General features: G+C 61.1%; 1 protein-coding gene across 5 annotated transcripts; it reads left to right on the forward strand.

Annotated features, from left to right (window-relative positions):
• The first annotated feature begins 339 nt into the window (after nt 1-339).
• On the forward strand, nt 340-16,916 carry PIGQ (phosphatidylinositol glycan anchor biosynthesis class Q). 5 transcript variants are annotated; one of them, XM_033101643.1, is made up of 11 exons: nt 340-473; nt 4,987-5,685; nt 7,963-8,094; nt 8,208-8,328; nt 10,264-10,390; nt 10,739-10,892; nt 11,011-11,122; nt 11,833-11,913; nt 12,495-12,609; nt 14,198-14,259; nt 15,140-16,916. In XM_033101643.1, the coding sequence occupies exons 2-11, from the start codon at nt 4,997-4,999 to the stop codon at nt 15,290-15,292; spliced, it is 1,746 nt and encodes a 581-aa protein (XP_032957534.1). In that variant the 5' UTR covers nt 340-473; nt 4,987-4,996; the 3' UTR covers nt 15,293-16,916. The 5 variants fall into 5 exon arrangements, with proteins under 5 accessions (XP_032957534.1, XP_032957533.1, XP_032957535.1 ...); XM_033101642.1 differs by lacking the exon at nt 340-473 and adding an exon at nt 1,617-1,798; XM_033101644.1 differs by lacking the exon at nt 340-473 and adding an exon at nt 1,863-2,079.
• The last annotated feature ends 1,042 nt before the right edge of the window (nt 16,917-17,958 follow it).

Raw genomic sequence — 17,958 nt, forward strand, 5'->3', positions numbered from 1 at the left:
ATTTTCTGAGCACCTGGTCTGGCTTCCTGGCTTCCTCTTGGAAAGGATTCAGACTTGGTCAGCAGGCATGAATCAGCTGCCTGTCAGCACCCCCTGCAAGGTTCACAGCCTCCAAAGCTGGTTCTCGCCATGCCCCAGCTCAGGGTGCCCCAGCGCCGTTTGCCCCCATGTACACCCAGGCCGTGGCCCTGCTGGCGGAGGGCCCAGGGGGCCTGAGCTTTGGAGCCAGCAGCTGAAGCCTGGAGATATTTGGCGTGCTGGGCCAGCTGCCAGCTCTTACCCAAGCAGGATTTCCCGCCAAGTGCCCCAGCCCCAGTCTCCTAATCAGACACGGGCAGGCAGGGTAGGTGTGGCTGGGCTGAGCTGCACTAAGCTGGGCGGCCTGGGAAAGGGTGCGGCCCCTCACTGTCCCCCATTCTCAGAGGTGCCCGAGGTTCCGAGCACCTTCTGCAGCTTCTCTGGGCCCAGCTGAGGTAAGGAGGAAGCAGATGGGGGCTGCCCTGGAAGCGCCCTGGGGTGGCACATGGCTCCATTGGGAGCCTTCATGCCCTTGGCCACTTCTCCCACGTGAAACCGTCTCACAGGCTGTCTGACCATTCATTTTCTCCCCTGTAAACCAGGACCACACAGCCCAAGTTCATGGGCGGGGGTGCTGGGAGGGTTATGGGCAGTGGTCCCATCTAGGAGAGGCTTCCTACGGGGACATGTGCCTGCTGCTTAAATACAGCAGGAAAGTGAGGCCCCAAGAGGGTGGGGAAGGGCGGGTTACTCTGAGTCTAGAGCCCAGTGAGGCTCCTGGTTCCAGCTAGGGGTCTCCAGGGGGAGGGGACAGTGGCTGGTCCGGGCCCTGAGAGCTGGTGAGGGGGTGCTCCTGTCTGTGACCAGGACTTTCAGGGTCTGTGGTTCAGGCCATCACCTCTGACAAGATTCCCTCCATAAGTCCCAAGCCTCTGTGGGTAGGGGGATTAAATGGATCAATCAATGTAAGGAACCGTGTGTAGTAGATGCTCAATAAACATTAGTTGTTGCTGGTGTTAGGGGTATTGTTTCCTGGAGCAGGAGGGACCAGGGACACCCCTTGACGATCAGATCAGTTGGCTGCTGCCTCTGAGCTGGTCCTCCAGGGCCCAACAACTTCCTGGTCAGCCTGTCCCTAGGGGAACCTGGGGGGGGGGGTGCCCCTCTGCAGAGACCAGTGTGTGAGGGGGCCAGGCTAGGGCTGGGGAGGGAGCTCTTTTATGGGATCCCACTAGGGTCTGGAGGTCATTTCACCCTGGGAGGGTGGGGGCAAGGCGAAGTACAGAACCCTCAAAAGCCAGGTCCACTGGGTCCCTCAGATGAGGAAACCCAGGGAGGTTTGGCGGCTGGGGGAAGGTGAGGGGCTGGAAGGCAGGGGTGTTACGGACTCTGCGGGTGGACTGGAGGGGGATCAAGGACGCTAAGCGGGGGGGGGGCACAAGGTCACTGGGGGGGAACAGGGACGCTGCGGGGGCGCGAGGACAGGGACGCTGCGCAGTGGGGGTCACAAGGGCGCTGAGCGCGCATCACTGGCTCTGGAGTCGGGAACGTTGCGTGCACGGAACGCTTGGGCGAGGCCAGCGGGCAGCACGGGCGCCTTTGGGGGCCGGACCGTCGCGCGGCAACGTCGGGAACCCGCGGAAAAGGGACTCGTGTCCCGCGGCGCGGCCGCTGTGGGGCTGGGGGCCGTGAGCGCGCTTGTCCGCCCGGGCCCCCGCGACGTGGTCCCCAATTCCATCCTGACCCCGCCGCCCGAGGGCGCGGCCCCGGGGAGCAGCCGGTGAGCGTGGGCGGGGAGGGCCGGCGTCCGTGCGGCGTGACCTTGGGGAGCTGCCCCCCCTGGCCTGGGCTGCGGGCCCCGACACAGGCGGGCGAGCGGGAAGATCTCTCCGAGGCTCCTCCCGGGTCCGGCCCAGGCCTCCCGCCGCTAGGAGCCTCTGTTTCATCGTCGGTAAAATAGGGACGTCACCGTTTGCCGCCTCGAGGGGGCCTGCGACTTAGGAGAGCAGTGAGCGGCCCGCGGAGCCGGGTTCGCTCCGATCAGGGAGGATTCGTGGCCGGGTGCGTGGGTGCTCTTAGCGGGGAGGCTGGTCCCAGTGCCGTGTGCGGTGAAGGGCCTCGGAATGATTCCCTTTGACCCCCCCCCCCAACTTGGGGCCTGCTGCGGACCCTTTGGAAGGGGATTCAGGGGCAGTGGAACTGGTTGTCAGCACTTTGTCCTTGTCCTTGACTACAGCAAAGGGCAAACAACCAGAATCCTAGATTCAGGTCCCTTCTTCGGAAAGGAGAGAGAAAAAGCACTGTTCACACAACGTGAGAAATTTTTTTTTTTTTTTTTTTTAACACAAACGACCTGGAGTGAAAAAAAACGAATTCTTTTGAGCTATTGAGGAGGGAGCAGTGGTGGGGAGGCTTCGCAGAGGGGGGTTCCGGCCAGTGAGATGTCCCCGGCTGGTCCTACCTGGGCTGTTCCCTGAAATAAGTTCACGCAGAGGGTGAAAGGGAAGTGCAGCTTCTGCTTCGTAAGGCAGACTGTTGACCTTCAGTTCTGTGGCGAGGGGTGTCCCAGAGATCGGACTGTTTCATAAGGGAGCTCGGGTGTCGTTCTTAACATGGGAGGCTTTTCCAGGCCTGGACCCCCCAACCCCCCTTTATCACAGTCTTGAAAGACGTGCACGTTGCCCAGTTACTGCCCTGCTTTCCCCCATCTGCACCTCTGCTATTGATTGCCTGCTCTTTCATCTCTTTCTGGCCGACTGATCTGAGCAGACTTCTTTGTGTTCCTCACTCCCAGAGGCTGAGGTGGAAGCTGGGGTGGGAATTTGCACCATAATCTGTTAAAGAGTTCTCGCTCGCTACCCCACGGATAAGAACACCCCCTTCTTGCCCTCTGCTCTTCCTTAGACATGAGGCGCTGCTGCTTTTTTTCTTTTCCTTTTTTAGGTAAACTTTGTGGATGAAGCGTAACACACACAAAGGAAGTGCACAAGTTGTACGTGTACAACTCGGTTTTTCCCAAAGGGAACGCACCGTAGAACCAGCTTCCCCCAGAGAAGCTGTCAGCCGTTAGAGCAGTTGTACTTCTTTTCCGACGGTAGCCATGAGCGGTTTTCCTTAGCTCCTGGGAAAGGCGTCCCCAAGCCGGGTGTGATGGTGTCATTTGGGTGAGTTGGTAGGTGCCTTTCCCTCCCACGATGCCATCAGGAGGGCAGCCCCTGCAGAAGGGTCAGGAAGACGAGTTGGCACTGCATGCCCTTGTTGAGGGTTGCAGGGATTTGGCCTGGGGCTCTTGTCAGGCTCCAGCCTTTCCCCGGCCAGCACCCACTGTTGCCTGCCCTCCCTGGTCACTGGAGGAGGGGCATTTGGGAATCCTGCTGCTGCTAGACTCAGAGGGGTCCTTTTCAGCTGGAACCCACAGCTGGGAGAGGCCCCTTTTCCTAGCTGCCTGGAGGAGGCCTTGACCCTCCAGCCCCATGCTGGGCTCCTGCGAGGGGGGAAAGCAGCTGCACCAGTGCCTCTTAACCCCGGTGTTTATGTCTGTGAGGCTCCTCTTAAAGCCCCCTGGCCCTCAGGCAAAGGCTCCCTGTGCCTCCTACAATGTCACACTGCCCCCACGTTGTGTGTCCCTCTCTGTACCTTGCCCCATGGGCCTGGTGAGCACTAGAGCTCGGAGGCCCAGGTTCAGTCCAAGGCCTGTGTCTGTCCCTCAGGTGTGGCCTCCAACGTGGGGGGGGGGGTCTCAGCTCAGCGCGGCTGTTCTGTCCTTTGTGCCGAGTAGCTGCAGTTGGTGTCAGAAAGGGCATGCTCGAAGGTGAATGCCCTCAGCACCATGCGGTTGAGGTCCTGCTGCCATCTGGGAGGGGCTCAGGTGGGAGCATGAGGTACTTGTTAAGAAAGCCTCATCCCAGGGAGCTTCCTTCTGGGCAAGTTTAGGCACAGGGTCCCACCGCGTTTAGGAATTGCAGCCGCTTGGGCTGCAGCCACTTGCAACTGAATTGCTGTTGCTGCTCAGAGGCCGTGTGAAGGTAGTGAGGGGCCTGGAAAGCTTGCATCTCTCATCCTGAGACAAGACGACAGGCTCTCTCCATTCCCCAGGGCGACCAACTTCTCCCACCCCGATTTCTAGATAGCCACCTGGTTGGAAGAATAGTGCCCCAAGGAGGCGCTCGGCCCTATCTGGAGGCCTGCGCTGAAGTGGCAGATGGATGGGCTCTCAGGGCAGGATGGGCGCGGCCATAGGCTGGGGGGTCAGATGGAGGCAGAAGCCCCGTGAGAGCTGAGCCTTTTCCCTGAGCACTGAGGCTCCCCCAGGGGCACGTCCCAGGCATCTTCTGAGGCGCCTGCACCAGTCGGTGCCCACAGCCGCCAACAGTGTCCACATGTCTGGTCTCCCTTAGTCCCGCGGCAATTTGTTTAAATTTCATCTTTATTCTTGCTGGCTTCGTAAGTAAGTCAAGGTTCGATAGAATTTTAATTTGCGTTACTTTGTTAATGAGACTGTACATTTATCCCCGTGCTACACATAAAAAAGCAAATCAGTTTCTTTTTATGTGTAAAACAAAAGTTGAACCTCTTGCTCAGTTCCACACACCCTGTGGGTGGTACTGAGCAGGTCACATAATCTTGCCCTGGGTCAGCCTGCTTCTCACTGAATTGGGGGAAAGCGTTGACCTGCCTCGGGTCGGGGTGAGGGGTGATTTGGGGCCTGTGCTCGCAGCTGCCCAGGGCAAAGGTGAGGGAAGCGCCCATGGGAGATGGGCAGCTGGGACCCCCCACTGGCCTCCAGGATCAAACCCACAGCAGGGTCACCCCAACCTGTGGGCCCTCTAGCCACGTGGACATGTCCGGCGGGGTATCTGCGCTACACACTGGCCAAGGCCTGCGGCCACAGCCCTGCCAGCCCCCCTGGGCCATGGAGAGCAGTGGCGGCGCAGCATGTCTGAGCTGAGTCTCCCTCGTCTCTTGCAGTGACCCCGGCATGGTGCTCAAGGCCTTCTTCCCCACGTGCTGTGCAGCGGCGGACAGCGGCCTCCTGGTCGGACGGTGGGTCCCGGAGCAAAGCAGCGCTGTGGTCCTGGCTGTGGTGCATTTTCCCTTTATCCCCAGCCAGGTCAAGGAGTTCCTGGCGCAAGTGCAGCAGACCAGCCAGGTGGGCGTGGCCGTGCTGGGGACCTGGTGCCACCGTCGGCAGGAGCCCGAGGACAACCTGGGCCATTTCCTGGAGGGCCTGAGTGCCATCTTCTCCCATGAGCCCTGGCTCCAGCTGTGCCGGGAAAAGGGCAGCACGTTCTGGAGCTGCAAGGCCACGCGCTGGCAGGGGTCCACCTCCCCCGGGGCCCCCAGCGAGGACCAGGTCATGATTGTCTTCTACGACCAGCGCAAGGTGCTGCTGTCCCAGCTGCACCCGCCCGCGATCCTGCCTGACCAGGAGACTGGCGATGCTGCAGCCGGCGCTGTGGGCCTGGCTGCTGTTTTCCACACGGTGGCTCGCAGCGAGGTGCTCTTCCGAAGTGACCGGTTCGATGAGGGCCCCGTGCGGCTGAGTCACTGGCAATCGGATGGTGTGGAGGCCAGCATCCTTGTGGAGCTGGCCAAGTGGGCCTCAGGGCCCATCTGCCTGCTGCTGGCCAGCCTGCTGTCCCTTGTCTCAGCTGTCAGTGCCTGCTGGTAGGTGCCCCTAGGGCCGGGATGGGACGAAGTCAGGCTTCTGAGTCTAAGGCCCACCCCTCAGTGTGCAGGGGGCCCAGGCAGGCCTTCCAAGGCTCATGGCCGCCCCTGTACCCCAGTTCTCCCGTGCTCCCTCCCCTGGATCTCAGAGGACATCCTGATGGTGGCTGTTCTTGTGCCACTCGCTCCTGGGGAAGAGCCAGGCTTTCTGGCAGCCTCAGCGGTTGCATGGGACCCACCAGGTAGAGGTGCTGGGTGAACCTCAGATGGCTCCAGCCCCCGAGGGGGAGACGAGTCGATGGACAGATCGGGCTGTCACCCGAGGACCATTGTTCACCCTGCCTGGGAGTTGTTCGTTCTGAATATACGCAGGCCTGCCTGCTTGCCTGGCCCCCACACCACAGGAGAGGCAGCCGCGGAAGCCGTGGGGTGCGTCCACTGTCTGACAGCCATGGGTGTGGGGTGGTAGTCCCCAGCCACAGCCATTCTCTAGAATCACCTGGAACACTCCTGGCTCCGGGCCTGGCCAAGGGATTGGCAAAAGTCCCGGGGGCCATGGGGAGTGCTGAGGCAGCACCAGAGTGTTCTGGCTGCTTAACCAGGGGGCCTGGGGCTGGGCTGCAGGGGCCCCTCTCTCTGTGAGAAGCCGTCTCCCTGGTGGGGAGCAGCTGGGCTCCACTCTCAGGCACCCCTTCCTCTTAGATCCAGGGGTTCAGGTCATCTGGTTTGGAGACTGGTCTTGCCTGCTCACTAGGGGCTCTGGGAGCACTCAGGCCTGTCCTGAGAGCCCTTGGCAGTCGTGTGTGGACAATGCCTTGGGTTATGGGGGCTGTCGGGGATGAGGGGTTTCAGAGCTTCACAACTAAAGGAGTACGTGCAAGTGTGTATGGGCCTGGTGCAATTTGGGGGAGAGAAAGTGTGGGGACAGAGCCCCAGAGAGCAGTTTCCAGGCTCTCGGCCTCACGGGGAAAGGTGCTGGCTCGGGTAGTAGATGGCCATCAGCTGTGACTAGTTGGCCGTCAGCTGTAACCAGTTAGCCATTGGCCACTGATATAACTGCCGTGGCTGAGCTAGCAAGCGCGGATTGCAGTTGGCAAGTGAGGTTGGTTGGCAGGCAGAGAAGCAGATGGCAGGTTGCGGATCGTGTGGCTCCTGCTTCCTGTGTCTCCAACCCGGCCGCCAGCGAGAATATAGTGGTGTGACTCCCCTACCTGTGGCTCCGTGGATATTCATTTTTAGTCTCACCATGTCCTATGTCCTTATGCGGGGAGTGGGAGCTGAGACCCCGCATGACACCCTGCATGACAGAAGGTTCTTAGCTTTTATCGGCTTTCAAAGGACCCAAGAAAAGTTAAGAACTGCTCACCTGCCCACCGGTCAGGTGTTGGTCGTTGACTGGTGGTGGTTACGAGCACGGGGACATTTGTTCACACGAGGCATGGCTGTCACTGTGCAGAAACAAAGCCCCCTGCCCGCCTCAGGGCAGGCCCCGGCCGCCCAGGGCTGCTCTGAGCCCGGGGAGACTGCCGTTTGGACGGGGTCTCTGTACAGACAGGACCAGGCCACCCTCCTCTTGATGGGAGTTGGGGGAGGGCGTATGCTGATGCGTTCCTTCTTGGAACTGGTTTAAAGCCCCTTGGTTGGAGACGAAGCCTTTAAACCTTTCAAAGTTGAGACCCTGTCCTGAAAGACCAAGTGCACATTGGTTGGTGGCTCTGCATTTTCCCCCAGCCCCTCCATCCCCTGCCAGCAGCAAGGCTGTGAGTAGAAAGGGGCCCTGGGCACGGCTGAGCTGTGACCCAGCACGTTCTTCATCTTGGCTTGCGAGCATCTTTCCTCAACGTTTGAAGGTCTGTGGAAGTGTCTTGCTGCTTCCTTTGCCTGGTGAGAGAGCAGCCTCGGGGGGCCAGGTCACCCGGAGACCCTTGACGAGGGTCACGCATCCAAGCAGGGCAGTGCGTTCTCTCCTCTCGTGGGGCACAGTCGTGACCTGGTCAGAGCTCCGTGAGGTGATCAGCGTCCCCGTTACTGGTCATGAGTGCACCGTGAACCTCGCTGGGCTGCCCACCTGGGCCCTCATCTGTGTCCCTGCCCTGCTGAGGTCAGGAGTGTGGCCCTCGGTGTTTGGGGCCCCCAGGGAGGACCTGTGCTGAGCCTGGCCTGAGGCTTCATATCTGTACAGTGAGAGGTGTTGCCTACGCTGAGGGGCCCTCGCTCCCTGGCAGGCAGGAGAGGCCCCAGGGGGAGCTGAAGGCCTATCCTTCTGCCCTTTCACAGGCTCTTCAAGCTGTGGCCACTGCCCTTCATCTGGAGCAAGCTCTCCACGTGCGAGCAGCTTCGGTACCGGCTGGAACAGCTCACGCTCATCTTCAGCCCCCAGAAGGCCGAGAACCCCTCCCAGCGGATGAGGTGCGGGGCCTGCCCTGGGTCTGTCTCCTCTCCCTTCCCCACCCGCTTCTCTGCCCCCAGCCCGTCCGTGCTGCCCCTCTGACCGCCCACCCCCGTGGGAACCCTCCTTCCAGGAAGGCCAACATGTGTGTTTCCGTGCTGCTCGACGTGGCCCTCGGCCTCACGCTCTTGTCCTGGCTCCACGGGAAAGGTCGCATTGAGCAGCTGGCCGATGCCCTCGTCCCAGTGGCTGACGTGAGTTGGTCGGGGTGCAGCCGGGTATGGACTTGAGCACCCGTTTCCTGGGGTGGGGGTGGGGCCCTTCCTGGGGCAGCAGAGGCCCCTCAGTCCCCTGGGAGCTGCTGTGTGGAGACTTGGGCCTGCCAGGTGCCCACCCTCCTTTGGTGGCTTACATCGCGGCTCCTGGCCTCCACCTTCCCTCCTAAAGGTGGCCATGTCTGGGGGCCACCTTGTGGTTGAGGCTTTTAGGGGGAACCCACCTCCCCCTGCCAGGCCCAGTGTCACAGTGTTCCTGTTGCCTCCCCCTGCGTGACTGTTTCTGCTCTCCTGGCTCTTCGGGGCGGCTGGCTGTTGACTTGGGTCCTCTGCGCGGTTGGCGTCATGGAAACCTGTGTGTCCAGGGCTGTGTGTGTGGTGGGGTTCTGGCCTCCCACCGAGGGGGTCCCGTCGCCCCAGCATTGGCTCCATCGTTCTCGTGCTAAGAGCCAGAGGCACCCGCTCATCTGCCGCACCCCGGGACTTGCCCCGCCATGCTGGGCAGCGTTTCCAGGGCCTGCGCGCTCGTCCCCACCATGGCCATCCTAGGGCCCACCTGCATTTCCGCGCCGGCTCCGGGCCTTCAGCTGCTCCGCCCCTGGCCTCAGCGCCTAGGGCCCTGTCGCTTCTGTTGGGAGCTCGTCTCCTGCTCCTGCGTAGGGCAGGCCCTCTGGCCCCTGGGGCTACCCCCCGGCCTCTGCGGGGGTCTCTGTGGTCCAGGGCTGAGGCCTGACTGGGGGCCCATGTGGACCCAGCCTCTGCCAGCCGTCCCAGCGTCCAGCCATGGGTGTTTACTGGGCCCGACCCTGAGGGCAGGAGTCCTCCCAGGCTGAGGGTCCTCACAGCATCTCGGGGTGGCCTGGCCGAGAGGAAGGAGGAAGGAGGAAGGAGAAAGGAGGAGGTGGGGGTGGAGGGGGGGGCTTGGCTGCCACACCTGCTCGTCTATACTCTGCCTGTTGACCAGCTTCACCCAGACCTCCCTTCTGCAAAACTGCTCCGAAACATAAATATTTAATTTAAAAATGAAAGCCTCTTCCTGCCGCCAAGCTCTTATCCTTTAAATATTAAATGAGCTCTATTTATAAAGAACGTTCTGTTCCTCTTCTCCCTGCTCCTGACGTGGCTGAAGCCTTCACGCAGTGTTGGGAGAGGCCTGCCAGGCGGGCAGGAGGAGGGGGTCGTGGCAGACGTCTGACTGGGGCAGGGAGGTCACACCTGGGTCTAGCATCGGTGACGAGGCTGACGGGCTGAGGGCCTGCCCACTGGGGCCGACACGGCCCCCGGACCTTGGCTCTCCTCCCGGGGCAGCCGGGATGCTGGTCAGCTTCTCTGCTTGCTCGTGAGGCTCTCTGTGCTGTCTCTGGCCCTCACTGACATTGGTCTTGACTCTGAGCCCCCATCTGTCCTTCCCTCTAGAGGACCCTCCAGCCCTCCTCCCTGCTGTCTGGGCCCCGTTGGGCTTCACACCCTCACATGCACCTGAGTTCACCCACCCAGGGCAGGTGGTGGGCTGGGTCCTCGGCAGAGGAAGACTGGCTAGGCCCACGGGCTTCCCCTGCAAGGTTCCCAGTGAACCTGCGTCTGTCCCACATCCTGTCACCTGGGCCAGGGGCTCCCATGGGTCCAGAGTGGTGCGACGGGGGAAAGGACGACTCGTTTGGAGGTCGATGCCCAGGAGGGGCCACGTGTCCAGGGGCTGGGGGCAGACTTGGCCTCACAGGTCATGCTTCTCGGCCCAAGAACCTTTGAAGAGGTGTTCCACGGCCAGACAGTGTAGGACACCCCGTGTGCCCATCGTAACAGGAGACAGCGTCCGGACCCCTGGGGAGGGAGCCCGGTCTAGCTTTGCCCTGCACAGGTGGGCTGGCCGGGTGGAGCCAGCTATGGACAGCACGCCCCTCTGTGTCCTTGCAGCGCGTGGCCGAGGAGCTGCAGCACCTCCTGCAGTGGCTGATGGGCGCGCCCGCCGGGCTCAAGATGAACCGGGCGCTGGACCAGGTGCTGGGCCGCTTCTTCCTGTATCACATCCACCTGTGGATCAGTGAGTGCTGGCGGGCAGGCGGGTGGGTGGGCGGGCCTCAGGGCTCCCCCGGCCCCAGTGACCCCTGACTTGGCTCCCAAAGCCTGTACCCCCAGGGACACAAGCCCTGGCTGAGGAGGGCGGTGGGCTCCAGGCCTGGCACTGTCCCCTGGGTCCCTGCTTCCTGCCCTTCCCGCATCCTGTGTGTGCGGAGTCCTGCTGTGTTGGGCTGGCTGCTCTGCTGAGGGATGGCCAGTGGCGCAGTCTGTCATCATAGTTACCAGGAGTGTCAGGTGCCGTCCTCAGTGAGGCCGTGGGGGGGCCAGGACCTCCCTGCGCACCCCCTCATGGCCACCCCCATACCACCAGGCTATATCCACCTCATGTCCCCCTTCATCGAGCGAATCGTGTGGCACGTGGGCCTGTCCGCCTGTCTGGGCCTGACGGTCTCCCTGTCCATCCTGTCGGATATCATCGCCCTCCTCACCTTCCACATCTACTGCTTCTACGTCTACGGCGCCAGGTGGGGGTGTGCTCCTTGCCCCCACAGGCGTCCTGCTGCAGCCCTGGCTCCTGGGGCTGGGAAGGCCCGGGGGTGGCTTGCTGCCCCGGCCTGGCCCTCACGGCACCGTGTCCTCCAGGCTGTACTGCCTGAAGATCTGTGGCCTGTCCTCGCTCTGGCGCCTGTTCCGGGGGAAGAAGTGGAATGTTCTCCGCCAGCGGGTGGACTCTTGCTCCTACGACCTGGACCAGGTACTGGGCAGGACTGCAGGGCAGGGGGCACCTGGCCCCACCTGGCCAGCGTGACCTACAGGTGACTACCTCCCAGCTCCGGTCCAACCGGCCCCTCTGAATGCGCCTGGCCATGTAGCTGATTGGGCACCACGAGGGGGCAGCTCCTGTCCTGCAGCTCACCTGCAGGGTCGACGGGAGACATGGGGGGGCGTGGGGAGCCTGCAAGGGGCAGGGTGCATGTGGGGTCCTCAGACACTGCAGAACCTTGCATATGGGAGACAGACCCTGCCTTCAAGAGGCCCTGGGCGCCACTGGACGGCGACACGAGAGGTGCCCTGGGCACAGGGCCTGGCTCTGACTCACCCGCTAGCTTGCTCACGCCTGACACCCAGACCCTGAGCCCTGCTCTCCCGGGTATGCTGTCCTCTAATTTTCACAACCCCCTCGTCTTCCGTGTGCGTGGCTGCCCACCCTACTGGCTGGTCCTGTCTCCCGTGGGTCACTGAGCCTGGAGGGCACAGAGTCATAACCCCCCAGTACTGGAGAGAGCTGTCAAGAGCTGGCTTTCCCGAGTTGCCTCAGGAAACAGGTGTCCCACCAGCGGGTGTCCCACCAGCGGGTGTCCCATTTCTCCTCAGTTACAGGCTGGGCTTGCTGGGCACGGACGGCAGGGGCTGACCTGCGTGGCTGCAAGCTCATGCTGATGCCCGTGCCCCCTTGCCCGGCAGCTGTTCATCGGGACTCTTCTCTTTACCATCCTGGTCTTCCTGCTGCCGACCACGGCCCTGTACTACCTGGTCTTCACCCTGGTGAGCCATGGGGGGCTCTGGGTGGCACCGGCCAAGGGGCTTTGCCTGCGGGGCTTAGAGTGCTGACTGCCAGCTCCGCCTGCCAGCCAGCCAGTCATGGGCTGGCCACCCCCTGGCTGCAGGCCATGGAGGGGATGGCTTTTCCGGACCCTGGGCAGTGTGTGCTGGGTCCCGGAGTGGGTAGGGGTCCACCCTGGGGGGCAGTCAGGGAGCAGGGAGGGCAGGATCCCTGGTGGGCAGCTCATGGGGTGGGGGGACTCGCACAGCAGGAGGGGAGCAGTCCGTAGGTAGCCTGGGCTGGGGGGCCAGGGACTCATTCCCCGGGGGTGGAACAGCATCTCCTCTGGCCTGGCGGGAGGGCCGACCACTCCTACCTGCTGCTTCCCTGGGTCCTTGTGCTTGGGCCTCGGGGTCAGGATGGGGGGGGATCCGTGCCCTCCTCAGAGTGGGATCCATGCTCTCGCAAGGCTCTTGAGTCCCTTGGTCACCCTTCATTGTGGCCCCGGACCCACGGGGCTGCTCTGCGCATGGGCGTGGCTCTGGCCCCGGCACAGAGGCCCTGAGCACCGTCTGGGCCGCAGCTCCGGCTCCTGGTGATCACCGTGCAAGGCCTGATCCATCTGCTGGTGGACCTCATCAACTCCCTGCCGCTGTACGCACTCGGCCTCCGGCTCTGCCGGCCCTACCGGCTCGCAGGTAGGGCTGTGTGCTGCGGGGCGGGCCCTGCGGAGGCACCGACTGCGTGCCTCCTCCTGCCTGAATGCGGTGGTGTGGGGGGCGGGTGGTCCTCGGGCATCCGCTGGACCAGCTGCCTGCAGTGAGCGGGGGGAGAGGGCCCCGCTGGCGCTTAGGTTCAGAGGCCACAGAGACGGTGGTTCTTCCTTTTTATCACCCTTTTCTGTGACAAGCGTGAACATCTGCCCTGAGGTCTGTCCACCGTGGTGTAGGTGGTACCTGCACGTGGCTCAGAGAAGACGTGTCCCCGTGTGGTGGTGGGTGTGTGGGACTGCGCGTGCCTGCTGGCGCCCCATCAACCTTGGAGGGAACAGGCCAGGATGGGGCGTGCTGGGCTGGCCAGATCTGTGTGACAAGAGTGTCCTTCCAGACCACTACCTGTTGGGACCACACCGCCATCCCCTCTGTAGGTGGCTGCCCATTTGCATGCTGACGCCAACCACTCGTTTGGCCACATGCTCCTGAGAAGCCCACTGCAGACCTCGGGAGGCCGCGGCCCTGGTCACAGGGCTGTGGGTCGGTGCAGGGGCTTTGAACATGTCAGGGAACTTGGGGAGTTTCAGCACAGCCCCCGTCCAGCAGCTGTTCAGATGGCCCACGAGGTGACCACAATGCCCAGGAGGCCCTGCATCCAGTTTACAGCTGGGTAGCTTGGGGCACACCCCTAAGCACATGGTGGCTGTTCCCAGCCAGCTCCAAGCTAGAGGACGTAAACACAGGTGCTCCGTGGGCTTTGGACGAAAGACCCGCCTGCTGGATGCCCTGAGAGCCTCTTTCCAAGGCACTGTGACCACAGATGGCCAGGCCAGGGCCCCACCTCCTGTGCTGCCCACGTGCGCTCAGCCCCGAGCCTCCATGCCCACCTCAGAATGCCAGGTGGAGAACCTGAGACACAGCACGCTCCTCCCCCAGACCCTGGCTCACGGCCAGAGCAGGGCTGTTTTAACTTCACATGAAAGGCCACAGATGCAGCCGCCTCCTCTCCTACCCGAGTTTGCCTTGGGGCCTCTTCATCTAATGATAGTTAGCTCCTGTTTCTCTTCAAAAAAAATCTTCCGCCTGGGAATCCCCAGGCTTGGGGATCCAAACTGCAGGCTGGGGCATGGTGGGTCCCAGGCGGCCACGTACACGAAAGTTAGGAGACTTGTGGATGCCAGCAGGACAGCTGCCACCCATCCAATGCCCGTTGGTTCTGTGGGAAAACCCACGTCCCACTTGGAAAGCAGCAGAGGCTGCACCCCTGCGGCCCAGTCCTCTTCCCTGCTAGCCAGACACTCGGCTTTTTCCGTTCTGTGGAGTTGCAGGAGGCTTTGATAGTGGCCCAGCAGCGCGCTCAGAGGCAGATGGGAAGGACGGGAGGGGCGGAAGAGCCCAGGCAGCCAGTGCTCTGCGTGCTGCCCAGAGACGCACGGGCCTTCACTCCCAGAGCGCCGCTGCCCATGCCTGTCCTTGCTGACACACAGCAGGAGGACTGATGGGGCTGGCTGGTGGGCTGGGGAGCCCTGGAGGGCCACTGGCCTCCCTCCTGGACACTTTGCTGTCCTTGCAGCTGGCGTGAAGTTCCGAGTCCTGGAGCAAGAGGCTGGCAGGCCCCTCCGCCTCCTGATGCAGGTAAGGCCGCTGTGGACTTCACGCTGCTGCTGGTGGACAGACCCCCTGCTCGCCATGTCCCAGGGCAGCTGGGATCAGGCCCCTGTGCGCTGTCCTGGGTGGGGCATCACAGGCCCAGGGTCAGGTAGGAGAGCCCAGCATGGCTGAGGGATGGGGCCCAGGGGTAGACTCCCCCCAAAGCCTCTGGGCACCATGACGGTCTCTGCCTGGAGCCTTCCCCAGCAGGGCTGTGGACAGGCTCCCCTGCACTGGGTCAGACGCCTTTGGCCACCTAGGGCTCCTGCCTGCTTGGCCCTGCATTTCTGTCTCCTGCCCTGGGCCCCACGAGCTCTTGGTCCAGGAAGAACGGCACAGATTTGGCAAAGGCCTCAGGACACATGGTTCTCTGTTGGGCTCCTTTATCTGAAACAGTCTGGAGGCCCCCGACCTGCAGGAGGGAACAGGTTACTAGCCATGTGACCCACTGGGTGTCTCCCTGGGTGCCAGTGTTGGGTCCAGGCAGGCAGGGTTGGCCTGAGGGTCACAGGGTCACACAGGGGCCCTGTGTGGTTTTCCTGATGTTCAGTGTGTTCTGAGTCCCACCTGAGGGGGCCCCTGGGAGCTACTGAGTCCTGGAGTGGAGGGGGCAGCACCTGCCAACCCAGCCGCCTCCTCCCTGCAGCCTGCCCAGAGCAGAGCATTCCCTCCAGAGCTGCTCACCCTGCCCTGTGGCCCACAGGCCAGAGCCCGTCTGGCACGGAGCTGGCCCCACCCCACAACTGTCAAGCCCAGGCCCCCCCCCCCCCACGAAGGCTTGCCAGGCCCCGAGAGCGGCCCCGAGAGCGTGAGCCCCAGGGAGGTGGGGCTGTGCCCAGGCTGAGCACTGCCCTTGTGCTTCCAGATAAACCCCCTGTCCTATGGCCGCGTGGTGCACACTTACCGCCTCCCCCGCTATGGCTGCCACCCCACGCACTCCTGGGGCTCCCTGTGTCGCAAGCTGTTCTTCGGGGAGCTCATCTACCCCTGGAGGCAGAGAGAGGACAAGCAAGACTGAGGGACCACGGCCACCAGCCCGCCCATCGTCACCGCTCGGCCATGGTCTGCCCTCCACCACGCCAAGTCCTCTGGCGTTGACTGTCGGGCAGTACGTGGCCCTGCTCTCTGCCCTCCTTGCCCCGGCATCTGGGGCCTCCATAGGTCCTGCAGGGCCCTCCCTGTTGCATCTCCTCCGGACTCCGAGGTTGAAGTCAAGGTCATAGGGGTGGTGAGCAGGAGGCTGGGGGTGGTGGCCGGCAGGTCAGCCTGCCTGTGCTCCATCTCGCACCGTTTGCCTCAGGACCCACCTCCGATCTGTTGCCTGATGCCCACCAGCCCCACAGGCCTGCCAAGGGTCCCTCTGGCCCCCACTCAGGCCCCGACCTGCCCGGGGAGGGTTTTCAGAGCTTAACCTCTGCTCACCATGCCCTTTCCCAGTGGGGTGAGCTGGCGGGTCACCCGGCCATGCGGTAGGTGGGGGGACCCCTCCCAGAATGCTCTCCGCAGTCCTTGACTCCCAAGCACCCTTCCTTGTGTTGTGGGTGGACGTACCCTTTCCGTAAACGTCGGAGGCCATGTCTGCTGTAACCCGGAGTCCAGGGAACGGCCACGCCCCTGGGGAGAACGTGCCCCGAGGAAACGCACAGGCAGGAACTGCAGGGTTCCCAGTGGCCCTGCCCATACCTGGCTAGCCTCTGCCCTCGACGGTCCCAGCCTTCTGCTTCTCCAGAGGGCCGGGAGGACACCAGGAGAGCCTCGCACTGAATCGGCTGGTGAGGAAGGCCCAGGCGCTCACCAGCTGCTGCTCACCAGCAGAGGGACCTGCTCCTTAGGGCACCTCCCCTGCACCAGCCGCCCCTGGAGCCACACTGTGCAAAGACTGTGTGTGTGGGGCTCGCTGCCACCCCTGTAAAAGCTGTCTGCAGCTTTGGGGTGGGGGTCACTGGGTGTGTTGCCCATCCCGGGGTCTGCTCTCTGTGAAGACCACCTGTTGCTCAAGGCATGGTGCACACGCAGTGACCCCTTGGAAGGAAAGTCCTTGCCACCCATTCCTCGCTCGCTGGACATATGGGCCCACCAGGCCGTCCTCGGAGTGACACACGGGTGTGGTTGCTGTGATGACATGCGTGTTCCCTCGGCACAGATCTGCTCTTCAGGAAGCCCTGACTCTCGTGTGGCTTCTCCCTCGCACGGACCGCTCTGCGCCTGGTCACGCGAGGGCTGCGCTTGGCTCCATTCTGACAACTTATTTTTCTGATGTGTTATTTTTTTAACAGCTTTATTGAGGCATATCTTACATATCATAAAGTTCACCCATTTTGAGTGCACAGCTGATTTGTAGTAACTTTACCAAGTAGAATGACCATCACCAGTTTTAGAACATTTTTATCACCCCAGAAAGAAATCTGTACCCCTTTAGTCATTACCATTTTCCCCTACCCCAGGCCCTGGCAACCACTAATCTACTGTCTGGATTTGCCTATTCTGGACATTTGTCATAAAGCGAATGTAGCACTTATCAGTACTTTATTCCTTTTTTTATTTTTAAATTTATTGGGGTGACAATTGTTAGTGAAATTACATAGATTTCAGGTGTACAATTCTGTATTACATCATCTATAAATCCCATGGTATGTTCACCACCCAGAGTCAGTTCTCCTTCCATCACCAGATATTTGATCCCCTTTACCCTCATCTCCCACCCCCCACCCACTTTATTCCTTTTTATGGATGAATCTAGACTACGCGGATGTACCACATTTTGTTTATCCGTTGACCTATTGATGGCTGTTTGGGTTGTTGCCACCTTTTGGTGATTGTGAATAATGCTGCTGTGAACATTGATGCATAAGTTTTTTCTGCGGACGTTATGTTTTCATTTCTCTGGCAGTGGAACTGCCGCGTTGTATGGTACTTGTGTGCTTAACTTTTTGAGTTACTTATAAGTCACATGTCCTATGTGACTATGTTCTCATAACAAATGTCATCAAGGAAGAGAAAGTCACTCTTGATCCCCAACCCCAGAAGACAACAGTGCTGTCCCTTTGGAGAGCAGCCTTCCAGACCTGATTCTACACAAGCATTCTGTTTCTCTATGTAAATCCAGAATGAAATGATTTGTTAGTTTGAAGCATAAATGTTGAAGTGACACTGGACATACCGTACTGTCATTTGATTTCTTCTCTTTTCACATTAGTGCTGTCTGCACCTGATGTTGGTCACCTGGTTGATTTAACAGCTCCCTGTCTGGGGACTCTGGATGGTTTCCTGACTTTCATCATCATTGCAACGGCTGCTGCGAAATTCTTTGAGTTCCTTTCCAAGGACTTCTCTATGTTAAATCACCAGCAGCATCATTAGCCTGTCCAACCTCCCTCCCTGAGGGCTGTTCCCCACATCCTGGCCTGCAAGCGATGCTGCCAATCTGATGGGTGAAAGGTGTATTATTTTGCTTTAATTTCCATTTCGCAGAGTGAAACTTCACATCTTCACAAGTATTCAGAGGGTTTTCATACTTCTTTGCCCTTTAAGAAAAATAACCCATCTACCCTGTAAACGACCCCAAGGTCACTTCCTCCAGGAGGCCTCCTGGTCAAGCCTCAGAGCCCCACGCCCTGGCCCTCCTGAGTCTCCCCCTGGCCCGACCGGACTCTGCTGGGCATCTGGGCTCAGCCACGAACACCT

This window comes from Rhinolophus ferrumequinum (genome assembly GCF_004115265.2).
Source record: "Rhinolophus ferrumequinum isolate MPI-CBG mRhiFer1 chromosome 15 unlocalized genomic scaffold, mRhiFer1_v1.p scaffold_54_arrow_ctg1_1, whole genome shotgun sequence".
Lineage (NCBI taxonomy): Eukaryota > Metazoa > Chordata > Mammalia > Chiroptera > Rhinolophidae > Rhinolophus > Rhinolophus ferrumequinum.

What these genes read in the sequence shown, in the direction of transcription:
- PIGQ (XM_033101641.1), top strand. An exon ending in TCAGCTGTCAGTGCCTGCTG is followed by an intron (nt 5,686 to 7,962) that starts GTAGGTGCCCCT and finishes GCCCTTTCACAG; the next exon opens with GCTCTTCAAGCTGTGGCCAC. An exon ending in ACTACCTGGTCTTCACCCTG is followed by an intron (nt 11,914 to 12,494) that starts GTGAGCCATGGG and finishes TCTGGGCCGCAG; the next exon opens with CTCCGGCTCCTGGTGATCAC.